This window comes from Heliangelus exortis, chromosome 19, assembly GCF_036169615.1.
Source record: "Heliangelus exortis chromosome 19, bHelExo1.hap1, whole genome shotgun sequence".
In the NCBI taxonomy this organism is placed as follows: Eukaryota; Metazoa; Chordata; class Aves; order Apodiformes; family Trochilidae; genus Heliangelus; species Heliangelus exortis.
Window position 1 is genome coordinate 12,348,969 of NC_092440.1, and position 15,898 is coordinate 12,364,866.

The window sequence follows — 15,898 nt, forward strand, 5'->3', positions numbered from 1 at the left end:
CTGAAAAGCAGAGGGGGGAAAAAAGAAAAAAAAGGGCAAAAAAAAGAAAAGCAAAAAAAAAAAGCTTGGTGTCAAGATTTACAGCCCTGGAAAAGGCAGCTTTGGTTTGGTTTTGTTTTTTTTTTTTTTCCTTCTTTCTTTTCCTTCTTCCCCATCCCTCCCCCCCTTTTTTTTCTTATTTACCATCTTTCTTTTCCTTTAATTTTTATTTCCTTCTTTCTTTACCTTTTTTCTTTCTTGTCTTTCATTTCCCCTGTATTTTTCCCTTCTTTTCTCACAATTTCTTTCCTTCTTTTAATTTTCTTTTTACCCCTTCATTCTTTCCCTTTATCCTTTCCCTCCCTTTTTTTTCCTTTTTTCCCCCTTTCTTTTCCTTTTTTCCCTCTTTCTTTTCCTTCTTTTTTAATATTTTCCTTCTTTTTTCACCCCATTTTTTTTTCCTTTTTTTCCCTTACCTTCTTTTCCCTTCTTTTCCTTTTTTCCCCCCTTTTCTTTTCCTCCATTCTTTTTTCTTTTCCTTCCCTTCCATTTTTTCCCCACCAGTATTTTTTCCCCCCCTGGAGCAGGGACCTTCCCACTGCCTCCCACCCATCCCCAACACCTCAGGTGACCCCACACCTTTCTCCTGCCCGACCCAATGCCCAAGGCTGGGCTGGGAGGACTTTTCCCAGTTGGCAGCAGGATGGGATTTCTTCATTTCCATGGGGAAATCTGTGGCCCATTCCTGGGTCCAGAAGTCAAAGAAATCCAGAAAAAACCCATCAGAGGAACGTGCAGGGCAGGAGTTGACTTCCATCCAGCCCTGTCCCTGTCTCATCTTCTCTTGGGGTGGCTCAGGAGCTGTTTTGTCCTGTTCCATGTCCTCCACATCTGATTTCTTGCCCTGCAAAGGCAAATCATGCTGCAGATAGGAGTTATTGATCGGGTGATGCTGGCAGCAGCCACTGGTCCCTTCCTGTCCCCACTGCTGCAGGGACACGGGGAGGGGGTCCTGCCAGGGCCCCTCACAAACCCTGCTCAGCTTTTGGGTGGGAATTCAGGTTTTGGGGGTGCAGTTTTGAGCAGAGCTCTGAGGGCTGGGGGGGGAGGGAGGGTCTCTGGAGGGGATAGGCTCATCCTGGGTGATTTTTAAGGTGTTTTTTTCCTGTTTTTTCTAAAGAAAATGCCCTGCTGGTGTGTGGGCTTCTCAGGTTGGATGTGCTCACCATCGCTCTCCCTGTCCCCAGCCACAGGACTTGGCACCAGGGATGCTGTCACCAATGTCCTGAGGCTCCAGGGGACACGTTTCTCCAGGTCACCTCCTCCCCAGGGGCTGTGCTGGAGCTGGAGAGGGATGTGGAGAGAGCCTGAGGATTCCTGAGGACTCCTGAGGACTCCTGAGGATTCCTGAGGACTCCTGAGGATGCCTGAGGATTCCTGAGGATGCCCATCGGGATGCGCCGCGCGTCGGAGCGGTGGCCGAGCTGTCCCTGAAGTGTCCTTGGGACACAGGTGCTGCAGCACAGCCACCACCTGGGCCTGAGGACAAGCTGGGAGGACAAGGGAGGAGGAAGGGGGAAGAGGCTGCTCAGCTCTCATGAAGTTTTTTTCCCTGCCCCGAGGCAAACCCAGCCTGCCACTGGGTGCCATTGGGCTCGCTGGGTGCTGAACCCCAGGCAGCAGCTCCCCAGGGCTGGATTTCTTCCTTCCTGCTGGATTTCTTCCTTCCTGCTGGATCTTGGCTTCTCACCTGGAAGCAGCAGCTCATGAAATCTCCAGGGGCCTGGTGGAGGGGCAGAGATTTAGAGCTGCAGGGCTCAGGGCTGTCACCTCTGATCCATCAGCAGGGCTGGCACCGAGGGACCTGCTGCTGCCTCCTGCCAAGTCTGGAAGGCTGGGTGGGGGCTGGAGCTCTTGCCAAGTCAGTCACTCTTCCTCGGTTATTTCTTGCTCCAAAAAGGAATATCTTACAGTTTCCTGATGCTGGATTTGGAGGGGAGCATCTGGCTCTGCCCTGGGCTCTGGCTACTGGAGCAAATATTGGGTTTCTGACCCTCTGGACCAGGACTGCAAAGTGTGGTTGAGTTTTGCACGGAAATACAAAGGTTGGAAGGTGCAGTTGTGGTCCTGGTGCAGAGTGGGGTGGGAAGGTGCTGCCCAGGCCCTCTGCCTTCCCCCGGGGCTGTTCATCCAGGCCGGGATTTGTTCCTGCCATTGATCCCGGCAAATCAAATCCCTCCTCAGCCACATCCCTCCCCAGCCCTGCCTCGCCCGGGGCTGTCATTTGGACAGGGCTGAACCGCGGGATCGATTTTGAAGCTGGTTAAACAAGCTGCAGTCGCTTGAAAAGGTTCCCCCCTTGCTCCATCCCCTGGGGACAGGACCTGTGCTGCCTTAACCCCTGAGCTGCCGGCTGAGGGACAAAGTTTGGCTTGCTCAGGCTCCTCGAGGCTTTTGCTGGGGATTGGCGTGGGACGGGCTCAGGGCCACCACCACCTGAAAAAAACACGGAATTATTTGTGGGTCTGGCTGGGGATTTTGCTGCTCCCCTGAGTGGGTCTGGGAGCGAATCCCTGGCTGGGCTGGGATGAGGGAGCTGCCAGCTCTGCCAGCTCTGCCAGCTTTCCTTGGCAGAACGGGAGATGCTCCCGGAGCCAGCAGACACCTGCGTGCTGCCTCTTGCTGCCGGGCTCCTCTCTTGGTTTGGTTTGGTTTTTTCCCAGTGTAAAATTTCCATTTGGAAGCTGCTGGGGAGGGAGAGGAGCAGGGGGTGATGTTTTCCCAAAGCGGAGCAGCAGAGGATTTCCAGCCCTCCGTGCCCGGCTGGGAACGCCTGGAAATCCCAGTTTTCTGGGAGTTAATTCCTGCAGATGGCTCCAGGGGCTGGGCTGGGGGCTGCCATCCCTCCTGTCACCTGAAGAGGTTGTCCCCAGCCACCAAGGTGACGCTCAGCACCACGGGGCCAGGCTGGGCACCGCGTCCCTGTCCCCAACCCGCCCTGGCGATGTCCCCAGGGGTGGGCACATCTTTTACATTTGGAGCTGCTTATTCTGGGGGTGCGGCGTCGGCAGCCTTGCAATCCCCCCTTTTTTTCTCCCCCCTTGGCCGGTGGCCCGGGGTCCCCAGCAGCTCAGCCCCCGGCCGTGGGACCCGGGGAGCAGCCGGGCTCTATTTTCATCCAGCGCTGTGGGTTGGTGACCTAGAAAAGCAGCTCGGAGAGCAGGAGTGAAGGAGTCCAACCTCCCCCGCTGTGCTGCGGGGCTGCCGAGCGCGGGGTGACCTAAATACAGCCCTGGGAGAAGTGTCGGGGGGTGCAGGACCCCCCAGCCTCGGGGCTGGGGCTCAGGACCCCTCGGTGACACCCCCGAGCGTCGCATCCCCGGCCTGGGGAGGGGATGGAGGGTGGAAAAATGAATAAAAACTCTCATGTGGGGAGGGTGCGGGATAATCGGGGTGCTGGGGTGCTGCAGGGGGGTCCCTCCGATCCCACCCCGTGGGATGGAGTGGGTCGGTTCCAGCACTGGTGGGTTTTACCTGATGGTACCAAATATTTATTGGCAGTGCTGATGCTCCACGGTTTGAAGGGGATGTAAAGCTCCTTCTTCCCATCTTTTTAATGCTGGTGCTTCAAGGTTTGAAGGGGATGTAAAGCTCCTTCCTCCCATCTTTTTAATGCCCCGCGTCTGGGAAAGAATATAAAGTATTTAAAGCTTACAGGTCGGTGCTCTTTGGTGTGTCTCCAACGAAGTGAAGCTCAGTCTCTCTCAGCCCAACCCAGCAAGTTTCTGCAGCGCTCTGAAGACACGGCAATTAATTAAATAAGTTTTGCTAATCCCCTGAACAAAAGAGGAGCCGGAGATTAAATCTTTTTTGGCACTTACTGAAAAACTAATGCAGGCGGTCTTGAAGGAAATGTATTCTTCCCCTCACCTCGCCAAGGCTAATAGTGCAGTTATATGGGACAGAACCTTATCAGAAATGAAAAATTAATGTAAAACTAGCACAGCTCTTATTAAAAGAGTGTAATGAGCTGCCTACAGGATTGAGCTGGGCCGAGGGCTGAGCTCAGGGCCGCTCAGTGCTGCTGGGATCACAGCTCAGCCCCGGGATGGGGCTGCGGGGCCTGGCCCGGCCACCACCGGGCTGGGGGAAGGGGACACGGGGGTGTTGCAGAAGGATTTGGGGTCCCCCTGGGTTTCTTCAGGACTTGGAGGCTCTGGGACGAGTGGGAATGGGGATTTGCTCTTCGGGATGTGGGGTGGGATGCTGAAGTTCCCCGAGCCTCTGGCAGGGACGGTGCCAGGATGGGGAGGGGCAGGGCTGCCCTGCTGCCCAGAGGCACAGGGGGGGTTAAAAACGTCCTGGCATCCTCACGGGGTGCTTTTCCTCCTCTGTTTCTCCAGCCACTGCTTCTGCAGAAGGGAAAAATCCCGTTAGCAGCTCTGGGAGCAGCTGGATGTCCCTGTGACTCCCCAGCACCCGAACCAAATGCCAGGGGATAAAGCTTGCTTTCCTTTCCTTTTTAATTTGTTTGTTTGTTTTTATTATACCGGCACTTTAATCAAGGAGATTAATCGAGGATGACTCCTCTGGCTTGTGCCTCGCTTGTTATTTTCTGAGCCAGCAGGAGGTCGGGCTGGAGGGGGACAAGGTGTTAATTAAATCTCTTGCATCCAGCTGCATCCCGAGCAGGTCCAGGGGGCAGGCAGAGATGGTTTCCTCCTACTCCAGCCTAATATCTTGGCTTGGCCTTTTGTCCTCTTGAAAAAAACAAATGCAAACTCCCTGGTCCCCCAGACTCCCCCTCCCTGGTTTCTCCCAGCATCCAGGGTCCATCCTGCTGGGAGAGCTCAGGCTGTGCCCATCATCCCAGTCTCCGTCCTCCTCTCCCTCTTTCCCCCTCCATCACTTTCTCCAAAGCCCAGTTTAAGGGGAAGGAGCTGTGCTGGGTGACTGTGTGGGGATGGGGGGTGTTGGGAGCTGAGCCCTTTCCCTCTTCCCAGGCAGCTGGAATGTGGTTCTTGCTGTCACATCCCGAGGAGATCCTGGGGGAAGCCCCTGGGACCCGTGGGCTCGGGGAAAGCAGGTCAGGGTTTAGTAGTTTATAGAAGTGAAAAACTCTCTCTTGGGCACCTGAGCTGCAGCACTCATCGAAATTTAACTCATGCAGCAGTGCTGGGAGCTCAGCCACCAGGGGAGGGCTCGCCGGGCTCCTGGTTTGGTTTTCCCACTGCTGGAGTCAGGATAGTGATGGTAATTAATCCCTGAGCTTTTGTGTGCTCAGGCTCTGAGGGTTTGTGTATTTCTGCTGGAAAACTTCTAATCCTGATGGAAATCCGTGAGGCTCCCAGCTTCATCCCTGGCTCCATCCCCAGCTCCATCCAAACCCTGGTCTCAGTTTTATTCCTCAATTATTCCCCCTGAAGCCCTTTGCTGGTGGGATGACACCCAGGAGCTGAGGTATCCCAGGATGGACATCCCAGCCCCTGGGCAGGATGGCTCTGGGGTTGAAGGGAATATTTTGCTGCGTGTTGCATGAGATCTGAAGGGGGAAATATAACAAATCTTTGAGATCTAGAGGGCTTGGGGATGTCAAAATAAACCTGGGAGGAAATAAATAAATAAAACTGCCAGGCTTTGATCAGCTGCAGGAGATGCCAGACTGCCAAAACGTGTTTATAATTCAACAAAATCAAACTGGCTCTTTTATTTTTAGAGGGTAGGAAAAAAAAGAAAGAAAAAAAAAAAAAAAAAAAAAAAAAAAAAAGAAGAAAGGAAAAAAAAAAAAGAGAAAAAAAGGAAAAAAATAGAGGGGAGGGTAAGTGGCAGGTATTCAGAACAGAGAATTGCAGGTGTTGCTTTTTTTCTTTCTGGAAAGAGGGTGTTAGATGTGATTTTCCAATTTCTGCACATGCTGCTTCCTTTTATCTGTCTCCGAGGAAGGTGTCAAGACAAATCAGCTTGAAAGGACCCTGCTCCTCTCCCCAGCTGCTTTGCATAAGCCAAAGATTCTTTCACTACATAAAAATACACAGCTGAGCCTGGAAGAGAAGGAGATGTCCATCCAGCATCCAGACGAATGCCAATCAAGATTTAACCTTGGCTGGTGGAATATTTTCCTTGCTGAAGGCAGGAATATGCTCCATCCATCAGGGATTTCTGTCTCTTCAGGGATTCGTTTTTTAAACTAATTTTTTTTTAAAGTAAGATTTTCCTGAAAGGCTCCCTGGTTAAAAATCCTTTATATAAAAGAGGTGAAATCTGGCCACAGGAATAAGAAACTTTCCTTCCCCCCACCCCCCGCCTCAGGCATCGCATCCTTGATGGGGCTCAGAGTCTCCTCCTGCTCGTGGAGGCAGGAGAACTTCTGGAAAGTCCCAAAAGCCTGCGAGTGTTATGGTTCCCCCTGGAATATCAAAAATAGATGGAATGGGGCTGCTGAACTTGGCAGGAAACCACGGGTGAGCCCGGCTCCTGCCCCGCTGCAGCAGGAGGGAGGGCAGAGAGCTCCGGATGGGTGGGGGTGAGGTGGTTCCTGGGGGTGGGTTCAGGTTCTCTCTCCCATCGCCCCTGGATGATGCTTTTGGGGTGAAAAGCCCCTGCCCCACTTCGTGGCGGGGAGAGAGGGTGGTGGGGGGCGGCTGGGGGCTGCGGGGTGCCCCAAAGCCCAGGAAAGGGGAAGGGGGGAGGAATGGGGAGGGGATGGGGTGGTGTGGGGTGGGATAAGGGAGAGGGTTGGGGAGGAGGAAGAACAGGAGAGAGGGAGGGATGGGATGGGATGGGAGAGAGGGAGGGATGGAGATGGGATGGGAGAGGGGATGGGATGGAGAGGATTAAGAGGCAATGGGGGGATAGGGGAAAGGGTCGAGGGGAGGAATAATGGGATGGAGAGGGGATGGGATGTGGGTGAGGATGCGCAGAGAGGGGGTGCTGCTGGCTCGCCATCCCCTCCTCTTGGCAAAGGAGCTGTACCCGGGGCGGGGGCGGCTCCCGGGGCGGGCGGGCTGCGGAACGGGGATGGCCTTGGCCGTGTCCCCTCCCCGTGTCCCCTCCCCGCTCCGCAGTGTTGCTGGCGGAGCCGCGGCGAGCACAGCCCGGCCCTGCGCGGGGGGAGAGCCCGGCGGGACCCCGGCCCAGGTAATGGAGGGGGTCGGGGAGCTGGGGAAGGGGGGAGCTGGGAGAGCGGGAGGGAATGAGGAGGGGGTTGGGATCGGGATGAACCTGGAATGCTCGAACAAAGGCAAAACCCCTGGCAGGGAGCAGCCGGCCGGGAAAGTTGGAGCATCTCGGGGCTGGGGGGGGGCGGTGGGTGACATCCCCACGGCCACTTCTCCCGTGGGAGGTCGGAGCTGGCATCCAGAGAGGGCTGGAGCTGGTTTTGGTCCTTGGGCTCGGTTGGGCTGTTCGGGGCTTTTGGACTTCGCCGTGTGCGGGTAACTTGCGAGCAGCCTGGGGATTTGGGGAGGGGGGTTGAAGCCCCTTGAAATTGCCTCTTGACCCTTTATTCCCAGAGCATGAGGAGCTGAGCTGGGAGAGGGAGCTGAGCTCCATCCCTGAGCTCCATCCCTTGGCGTCTGGCAGCGCTGGGATGCAGAGATCACCCCGGAGGGCAGAGCCTCCTCCCGAGATGCTTTTTGGGTTTTCTGCTCCCGGTTTGGGCTGGGAAAGGGCAGCGCAGCCCAGCTGGCTCAAGGGCTTTAGCAAGTACCTATTCTGCTCCTTCCCCAGGCCAGGCAGGGGTGTTACAAACAGCATTAAAACCCATTTGGAGTCGTAGCCTGAAAGGTGCTGGAGGCAAACCCAGCCATCTCGGAAAAATAAAAGCTGAGGCTGCTCACGTTGCCGTTCCCGGGGTGTTTCCCGGTTATCTGCCTGGCTGGGGTCTTTTTATTCGTTCCGGTTTCGGGTACAAACCGGAGCAGCAATTTGTCTTTGAGCAATTAACACTTCTTCATTTCGCTGCTCAGAATCTGTGAGCAATGTGGCTGCTCTGCTCCTGGCTCTGCTTTGGGCTTGGGCCATGCCCAGGAGTCTGTGTGTGGATCAGCCTGATCCCCCCTTCCCGGGAGGCTGGAATAAAGAAAGACTAAATAACAACAAAAATAGATAACACAGGGCTTCAAAACCCAGCCAGTTGGCTCCGGGGATGCAAAAATGATATGAGATGAAGCATTTGCTTTAATTACTGGTATCAAAAGCCCAGGCTGCGGCTTAGCTTGGAAATAAATATTGTTAATGTTGTGATACTGGGCTTTATTTGTTGATGCATCATTCATCTGGTAGGGATTCAGCGAGCTGCTCGCTTCGGGTGGCGGGGCTGACTCAGGAGCCCCCCCTTCCCTCTGGAGCATCCCGCGGGCTCCTCGCTGGGTACCCCCGGAGCGCAGCGCTGGGTGGGCGATGCTCAGCACTGCCCTGGGAGCTCTCTGCTGTCACCCACCGGGTGCCCAGGCTCTGGTGTCCAGCAAAGCCCCCCCAGATCAGAGCCATCAACCTCCCTGGGTGCAAATCCCCTCCCCTGCTCCAGCCCCTCGGCTGCTTTCTGCTCCTTGCCAAGCTGGATTTTTTTTTTTTTTTTTTTCTTTTGCACTACCTCGGCTCTCAGGGGGATCTGGGAAGCGTGCTGAAGGTGGAAAAAAACCCCAAACAAACCACAAGCCTCTTTTGTTTAGGGAAGCAGCCAGTGTGAAAGCCTCTTGTGCCCCCCTGGCACAAAGCCCTGCTCCCGCTTTGGGGAAGGGGAGGGAGATGGACGAGACTCGGGGTTTCGGGGTCTCTTTTTTGTGCTTAACTTGTGAGGGACTTTTCTCTGCAACCGAGCTGCTTCTCTGCGGGTGCCGGGGCTGTGCTGGCAGCCGAGTCCCCTCTCTGCGCTGCTGGTGGCCCTGAGCCCTCCCCCTGCCCGCAGCCGGGTGACAATGCCACTGCAGTCAGCGCCAATTAGTGGCAAGAGCTAATGAAGCGCTCCAGGTGGTCCCAGGTGGGGCGGAGACCTCTGCTCCCAAGCCGGATTAATTCCCCCATTAATTCCCCCATTAATTCCCCCCCAGCCTCATTAAGCTGGGGCTGACGGCCGGGATGCTTCAGGAGGTTCGTGGGGTGGAGGTTGTTGTCCCAGCTCCGTCCCGGTTGGATACCTGTGGGTCTGGGCAGCATCCAGCTCCTCCAGCTCCAGGAGGTGGGTACAGACTTTGATGTTTGGAGGCAAGAACTCGGGGGTGGGAATGTGTGTCTGGGAATGTGTGAAACCAGGTGCTTCATGAGGGGTTGGGGGCGAGAGGGGGAAAAAAAAAAAAAAAAAAAAAAAAAAAAGCTAAAAAATCCCTGGATTTGGTGTTCAGGGAAGTTGGGAGCCTGGCATCTCCCTGGAGATACATTGGGTGGCTGGGTGCTCCTCTGCCCTGGGACTCCCGGGGAGGGTCAGACGGGGGGGATGCACCCCCCAGGCTGTCGGGGGGTGTGTGGCTCCTCTGCCCCATCCTGGGCATCCCCGAGGAGCGTGGGTTTGCGGCCCTGAGCATCCTCAGCTCCTGGGATGGGGATGGGACACATCCACACCCTGCCTGGCAGCGCCGTGCCCTGGTCCTCAGCCACCGCGGGGACATCTCCGTCCCTGGGAAAGCGGCCGGGGCAGCAGGCAGGACCTGGCACCTCCACCCCAGGGCTTCACCCCCCTTTCCCTCCCCATCGCCAAACCCCTGCCGGCGTGGCTTGGGGGGGGTCTCTGTGCCCTGGTGTCCCCAGCCGTGTCCCCCCCTCCTGGGGGCTCTGTGTGTGCCGGATGGGTGCAGCGATCTGTTGCTAAGCAGCCTCGGGAGCAGCGATGTCAACGCTGCTGCTGCTGCATTTAGTAGCACCCTGTGGGCTTGGGGGGGGGATGTGCTTGGGCATGGCCTGAGACCCCCCCCTGCCCACCCCCCCAGCCACAGGTCAGTTGTATAAACCCAGAATTATTTTATTTTCTATTTTCTATTATTTTCTATTTTCTATTATTTTCTATTTTCTATTATTTTCTATTTTCTATTATTTTATTTTCTATTTTCTATTATTTTCTATTATTTTCTATTTTCTATTTTCATTTCTACTTTATCTTCTATTTTCTATTTTCTTTTCTACTTTATCTTCTATTTTCTATTTTCTTTTCTACTTTATCTTCTATTTTCTATTTTCTATTTTATTTTTTTATTTTATTTTTTATTTTAATTTTTTATTTTTTTAATTATTTTTTATTTTATTTTATATTTTATTTTATATTTTATTTTATTTTTCCGGCTGTCGTCTTTCCCGCAATTAATCCGTGAGAGTAAATCCTGGTGACAGCATCACAACAGGGTTGGGGTTGTGAAGGAGCTGCTGGAGGGAATGGCATCAGTGCAAAGCTTCAATAAAATGGGCTCTGCGGGGCTGCCTGGGGAGGGAGCTGAGTCTGGAGGATGACGAGGAGCTGGGAATTAAGTGGGGGGGGGAAAAAAAAAAAAAAGGCATCTCTCAGCATCTTAATTTCAAGGCAGAGGTGGCCGAGCCGAAGGAATCAGCAGTCGGGATGCTCCGGGATGGGTTGGGACACCAAAAATCAGCCCAGGAGTGCCAGGGGGAGCCGAGAGGTTCCAGGGGAGGGGCCGAAGGATGCGATGGCCCCGAGTTTAGGATTTACCGGTCCCGCTCTTTCCCAAAAAGCTGAATTTCCAGGACCCGCGTGGGGTTTATTTGCAGCCCCGAGGCCGAGCCCACCTTGGGCCGGGTCCTGTGGTCCCCACGGGTGACAGGCGGTGACCCCGTGGCCCTGGGGCACTCGGTGCTTCCCCTGGGGGACTGTCCCCTGTCCCCGTGTCCGCGGGTGGGTTTGACACTTCCACGCGTTCCCCCCTCCCCCTCTCCCCCAGCTGCTTCTCCTCTTCTTTTCTTTAAAGGGAATTCTCGGGCGTGGGTTGGCTCCTGAGCACCAGAGCCACGCGGCACCTCGCCCGATTTTCCCTGAAATTTTAACACCCATTTGCATCCCAGATGAGCCCAGGGGTGGGTGGTGGCTGCCCGGGGTGTGTGGGGGGGAGAATTTAAAGGAAATTCGGTGCGTGGGACCCTGCTCCCACATCCTCTCTGCTCTGATTATTTTGGGAGCATTATTTTACAGCTCTGGCCAGCTGGTTTGGGGCTATTTACACCTTTTTCTGATTTTTTTTTTTTTTTAATTTTTTTTTTTTTTTTTGGTGCCAGGTAAATGTGGTAGCACCAAACCCTGCCTGATGAGCACCCTGTAGGCACACACAGACGGTGCAGGGGATTCTGTGGGGTGTGCAGGGCTCCTTTTCCTGGGAAAACTGCTTTTTTTTGCTGGGAAAAGGAGAGCCAGGGTGTCGGGAGATGCTCGGGGCAGAGCTGGGTGTGGGGGCACAGTGTCCCTGTCACAGTTCTGCTCAGGTTTGCTGGGCACCAGGGGCTGGGATGTGGGGGACAGGGCTGGGTCTGCCCCTGGTGGACTTTGTGACAAGGTGACAATTGTCACTGCAAGCTGGGAGAGACCTCCACCCCCAAATGGTGCTGGGGACACCGGTGGCTGTGAGCTGTGCTGAGGACACTGTCCCCATCCTGGTACTGCTGGAGCATCCAGGCTTCTGCATTTGCTTCTCTTGGGGGGCTTCCCACAGGGTCCTTGTCCTCCTAAACCACCCCCACCCCCTTCTCCTGGGGTGTGGGAGCCCCATCCCATGCTCAGCCCATGATTTCCCATCCCCAGCTCCACCATCCAGCTGGGAAGTGCCAACCTTGGAGCAGGTGTGAGAAGCCCTCAGGTTCCTCTTGGGATGGATTGGAGTTCCAAACCCTCCTCTTGGGTGCTCACACAGCCAAAAAATCCCTCACTTGGCACCAGGCAGCCCTTTGGGATGGTTGTTTGGGGTCTGGCTGTGAGTAAGGAGCTGCCAGTGATGCTCTGGCTCCGGGTGTCTTCTCACCAGTGAATGGGCAGCCTGGCAAAGCTGCTCTGGTGAACCAGATTCATCCCCTTAGGTTTTGTCAATGCAAAAATGACCTCATCATTGGCACTGGCAGGTGGTGGAGAGCAGCAGACTTATTCAATATTTAAGAAAGCTGCATTGCAGAGCTGAGGAGGCTGGAGAAATAGGTTGTCTGTGTCAGTGTCTTTGCTGCTGGAGACAATCTCTGCAGGCAAGGCCAGGTGGGAAACGTTGAGCTGGCTGTAACCTGGCTCTTGCCCTCAGAGTCTTTAAAATATTCTGAATTTTCTGGTTTGGGTTGGGTTTAGCCCCATACACTATTTCTGGGCAGCTGGAGTGGTGTGTTGGGGCTGCCCTGTCACCCTCTCTCTCTGCAGATGTCCCCTCGGTGGTGGCACTTTGGGACCCACTGCTGGCACCCCCTGCCCTGTGCCCCTCTTGGCAGGGTGGGCTCCAGCCGTGGGGGTTCTGCTGCTTCGCCCAGGGGTGCTGGGTGACCAGGGAGAGCTCCCAGTTCCTGGCTGGGTTTTGGGTGCTGATGCCAAGCCCATGAACTGGCACTTCTTGGCTCTGTGTGGGGCAGCAGCAGCAAGAGGTGGGATGATTCCTGGCTGATGTTCAATCCCTGGTTTGTTTTGTTTTCTTTTTTGTCAAGCCATGATGAAATCCATGTCGTGCAGGAGTAACAGAGTCACGTGGCTCTTCCTTAAGGCCAGAAATTAAGACCTCACTTCTACTCCTGGCTCTGCCTGGGATGTGCCACCTTGGCACTGGCAGGAGCTGCCTTGCCACTGGGGAACCTCGAGCAACCAGGGACAAAAGGGACGTGAAGCAGCAGGTCCTGGGACCCTGGGAGGTCCTTGGCATCCTCCTTGGGTGGGATATTTCCATTTCCTTGACCAACCACCACTGCATCCCACGTGTCACCACTGGGATTGCTCGGGAGCAGGGATTTGAGGGGGGAGAGGGGAGGAAAAAAGGCAACGTGAGCTCTTGGTTCCTGCACACTAAAAAAAAAAAATGCAGAGCCAGGCATGAGGACAAGCAAGAGTAGTTGCTGGAAGTAATGCAAAGTAGCTCTTCAAAATCTATTATTTATAGGTGGAGGGAAAGGCTCTTGGATTCCTCCAGGAGCTGTCCCTGGGCTCCTCTCCATGCAGCAAAGCAGAACTCCCACTGCCTCCCTGGCATTAGCAGAAAGTTCTGGTTGGGGGGGGAAGTTTTCCTTCCCACTAGTGAAGTGCTGGGGATCCCTTTAGCCTCCTCACCAGGTGAAAAAAAAAAAAAATTGATTTTTCCCTATTATTTATGGGGCTGGGACAGCTGCTTCTGCTCCACTTGCACTTGGGCAAGTCACTCATTGCCCACATCACCCCAAACCTGGGTGCTGGGGATGTGGCACTGCCCTCCCAGGGCACCCTTGGAGAGACCCCAACTCTCACCTGGAGCCCAGGAGGAGTTTGCTGCTGCAGTGAAGCTTGGGAAGCTGGAAATGAGCAATTTGCTTCTTTAATTGACCTTGTCTGGCTGGCTTGGCACAGGGACTGGTGCTGGCTGGGAGCAGCAGAGCACTGATTGCCCCACGTGCTTCACTTATTTTGTAGGGTTTTTTTAATGCATATCTGTATTTTTGGAAGTTAGTGAAGCACAGGTGAGCCTCAAACCTCTGCTGACTCCTCAGGGATGCTGGAGAAACCCCTGCAGTGTTGCAGAGCAGCCAGTGGAGGATGGGAAGCAGAGTTCTTTCCCCCCCCCCTCTTCCTCCCCCTCCTTTTTGGATTTTTGGAGCTCAGAGTTTGTGATTTCAGCTCCCATTTTCCATCCTCTCCTTGGGATGAGCTCCCAGTGGAGCTTTGCTGGGAGCTGGAGATCCTCTGTGCCCTGCAAAGCTGCATTTGGTGCCTTTGGGCTGAGCTCAGGTGCTGCTGGGACCTTCTGGCTGGGGAGGGATCCGGGCTGGCAGGTTTGGGAGGATGATGGGTTGGGATCTGCAGAGGGATTTGGGTTTTTAGGGACTGTTTTCTTGTTGTTTGTGTTTTTTTTTTTAATATTGCTGCAGGAAGCAATTCAAATGCAGGTGCTGCCAGCAATGCAGGTGGGAGGCTGCCAGGGATGGGGGGGGAGCATCCCAGTGGATGTCTCCATGCTGGCTCTGCAGAGGAGGTGGCTGAGGGAAAAAACTCATGGATGGGAAATAACTGAGCTCAGAAATGTGACTCCTGGGTAAAGAGGGGATTGTGGCCTCCTCTGTGCTGCAGCAAACCAACCCCCCCAGGCTGGGATCCCCCTTAACAACCATAACAGGAGCTGGGGCCTCGTGGGTGATGCTGCAGAGCACCCACAGGCTGCACCCTGTGCTCTTGGGGACCATCTGAGGTGGGACAGTGACTCAAAGGGTGATGGGCTGGGCAGGGGGTGAGTTCAAAGCCCCCTGGCTCTGATTTTCCCAAGTGGAAAAGATGATGGGATGGCTGGATCTGTCCCCACACCATGGGTGATGCTGGTTGGATCCTGTCCTCATGCAATGAGTGGGGGTGGGGGGTAGAGGGGCACAGCCCACCCCCAAAAGTGGCAATAAATGAATGTTCAGGTTGTGAATTTCACATCAATTATTTTTTTTTAGTGGAAACTGCCAGTTCTGGTGAAGGGTGAGGGGTTCTGAGAGCTCCCTGTGCAGTGGCTCTGCTGGAGATGAGCAGCAGGGTGGCATCTCCCAGCCCTTTGCCACATCCTCCTCCAGCACCTCCCTGGGGCTTTCATGTGGCCAAATTTCTTACACAAAAATGCTACAGGAGAAGTTTTCTTCCAGGGGAGGTGTGGACTGGGGGGGAGGACAGCGAGGTGTGCTGCATTTTAGGGGCAAAAGCTCCTACTTTGTAGATCCTATGATGTAGATCTTTGAGTTGATTTTTTTAAATATATTTTTATTTGTTTGGTTTTTTGTTTTGGGGTTTTTTTTTTCTGAAATGGAAACATCTTCTTCCCTCCCAGCTCCAAAGCCTCAGCATTCCCACAAGCTCAGGGATCTCATTCCTTACACCCACACTGCCCGTGGCTCCCTCACCCTCCCGGGAGCCTCTGCTGTCCCAGCAGCCTGACAGTGACTGAAGTGACATTCCCACCCTTCCCCTGATCCCACTCCTCTGAGTGACACAAACAAACCCTTGACCAGCATCATTTTCTGAGGTTTGGGTGTTTTTCTTCCCTTTACAGCCTCTCTGCAAGCTCCAGGTTCGCTCGGCCGGGCTGATCGTGTGACACCCCCTCTGTGACACCCCCTCTGTGACATCCTCTCTGTGGCATCTTCCTCACCAAAGCAGCCAGGTGCCCAAATTTGCTCCCCGTGTCCCCTGGGCAGCTGCTGATGACCAACACGGTGGTGGGTGGCAGCTCTGATCGTTGGATGTGCCCTGGTGACAGAACCATGTCCCTCCGGGCTGGGTGAGAGATGCTGCAGGGTGCAGGGGGGGTCCTGGGGCCGGGGGGTGGGGGGGGATGCTCTGGGTCCTCCCCAGGGGACAGGAGGAGCTGGGTTTGCCACCAAGCTGGTGGGGATGTAGGAGAGGAACCAGGCTGAGAGAGGTGGGGTGGTTCCTGGGAGATCTTGGAGCAGTTCCAGGAAAGCTGGGGAGGGACCTGGGAGAAAGGACCGGAGGGATGGGACGAGGAGGGATGATTTTAAGATGAAAAATGGTTGATTAGGTTGGACATTAAGAAGAAATTCTTCCCTGTGGGGGTGCTGAGCCCCTGGCCCAGGTTGCCCAGAGAAGCTGTGGCTGCCCCATCCCTGGAAGTGTTGGATTCCAGGCTGGATGGGGCTTGGAGCACCCTGGGCTGGGGGAGGTGTCCCTGCCCATGGCCATGGGACTGGGTGACCCTTGAGGTCCCTTCCAAGCCAATCTCTGATGATTCTGGGGATGGTTCTGAGGCAGGGGGGTGCACACACACCCAAGGACCAACTGGGA

At 54.7% G+C, this 15,898-nt stretch overlaps 1 protein-coding gene across 5 annotated transcripts in view; it reads left to right on the plus strand.

Moving 5' to 3' along the window:
• Window positions 1-7,010: 7,010 nt before the first annotated feature.
• The window catches only part of RPH3A (rabphilin 3A), a 37,597-nt gene continuing 28,709 nt past the window's right edge, over window positions 7,011-15,898 (plus strand). For all 5 annotated transcript variants that reach the window (XM_071763118.1, XM_071763122.1, XM_071763121.1 and 2 more), the window contains exons 1-2: window positions 7,011-7,116; window positions 15,147-15,374. In XM_071763118.1, the coding sequence (XP_071619219.1) occupies window positions 15,298-15,374 (77 nt within the window). In that variant the 5' untranslated portion in view covers window positions 7,011-7,116; window positions 15,147-15,297. The remainder of the gene's footprint in view (window positions 7,117-15,146; window positions 15,375-15,898) is intronic.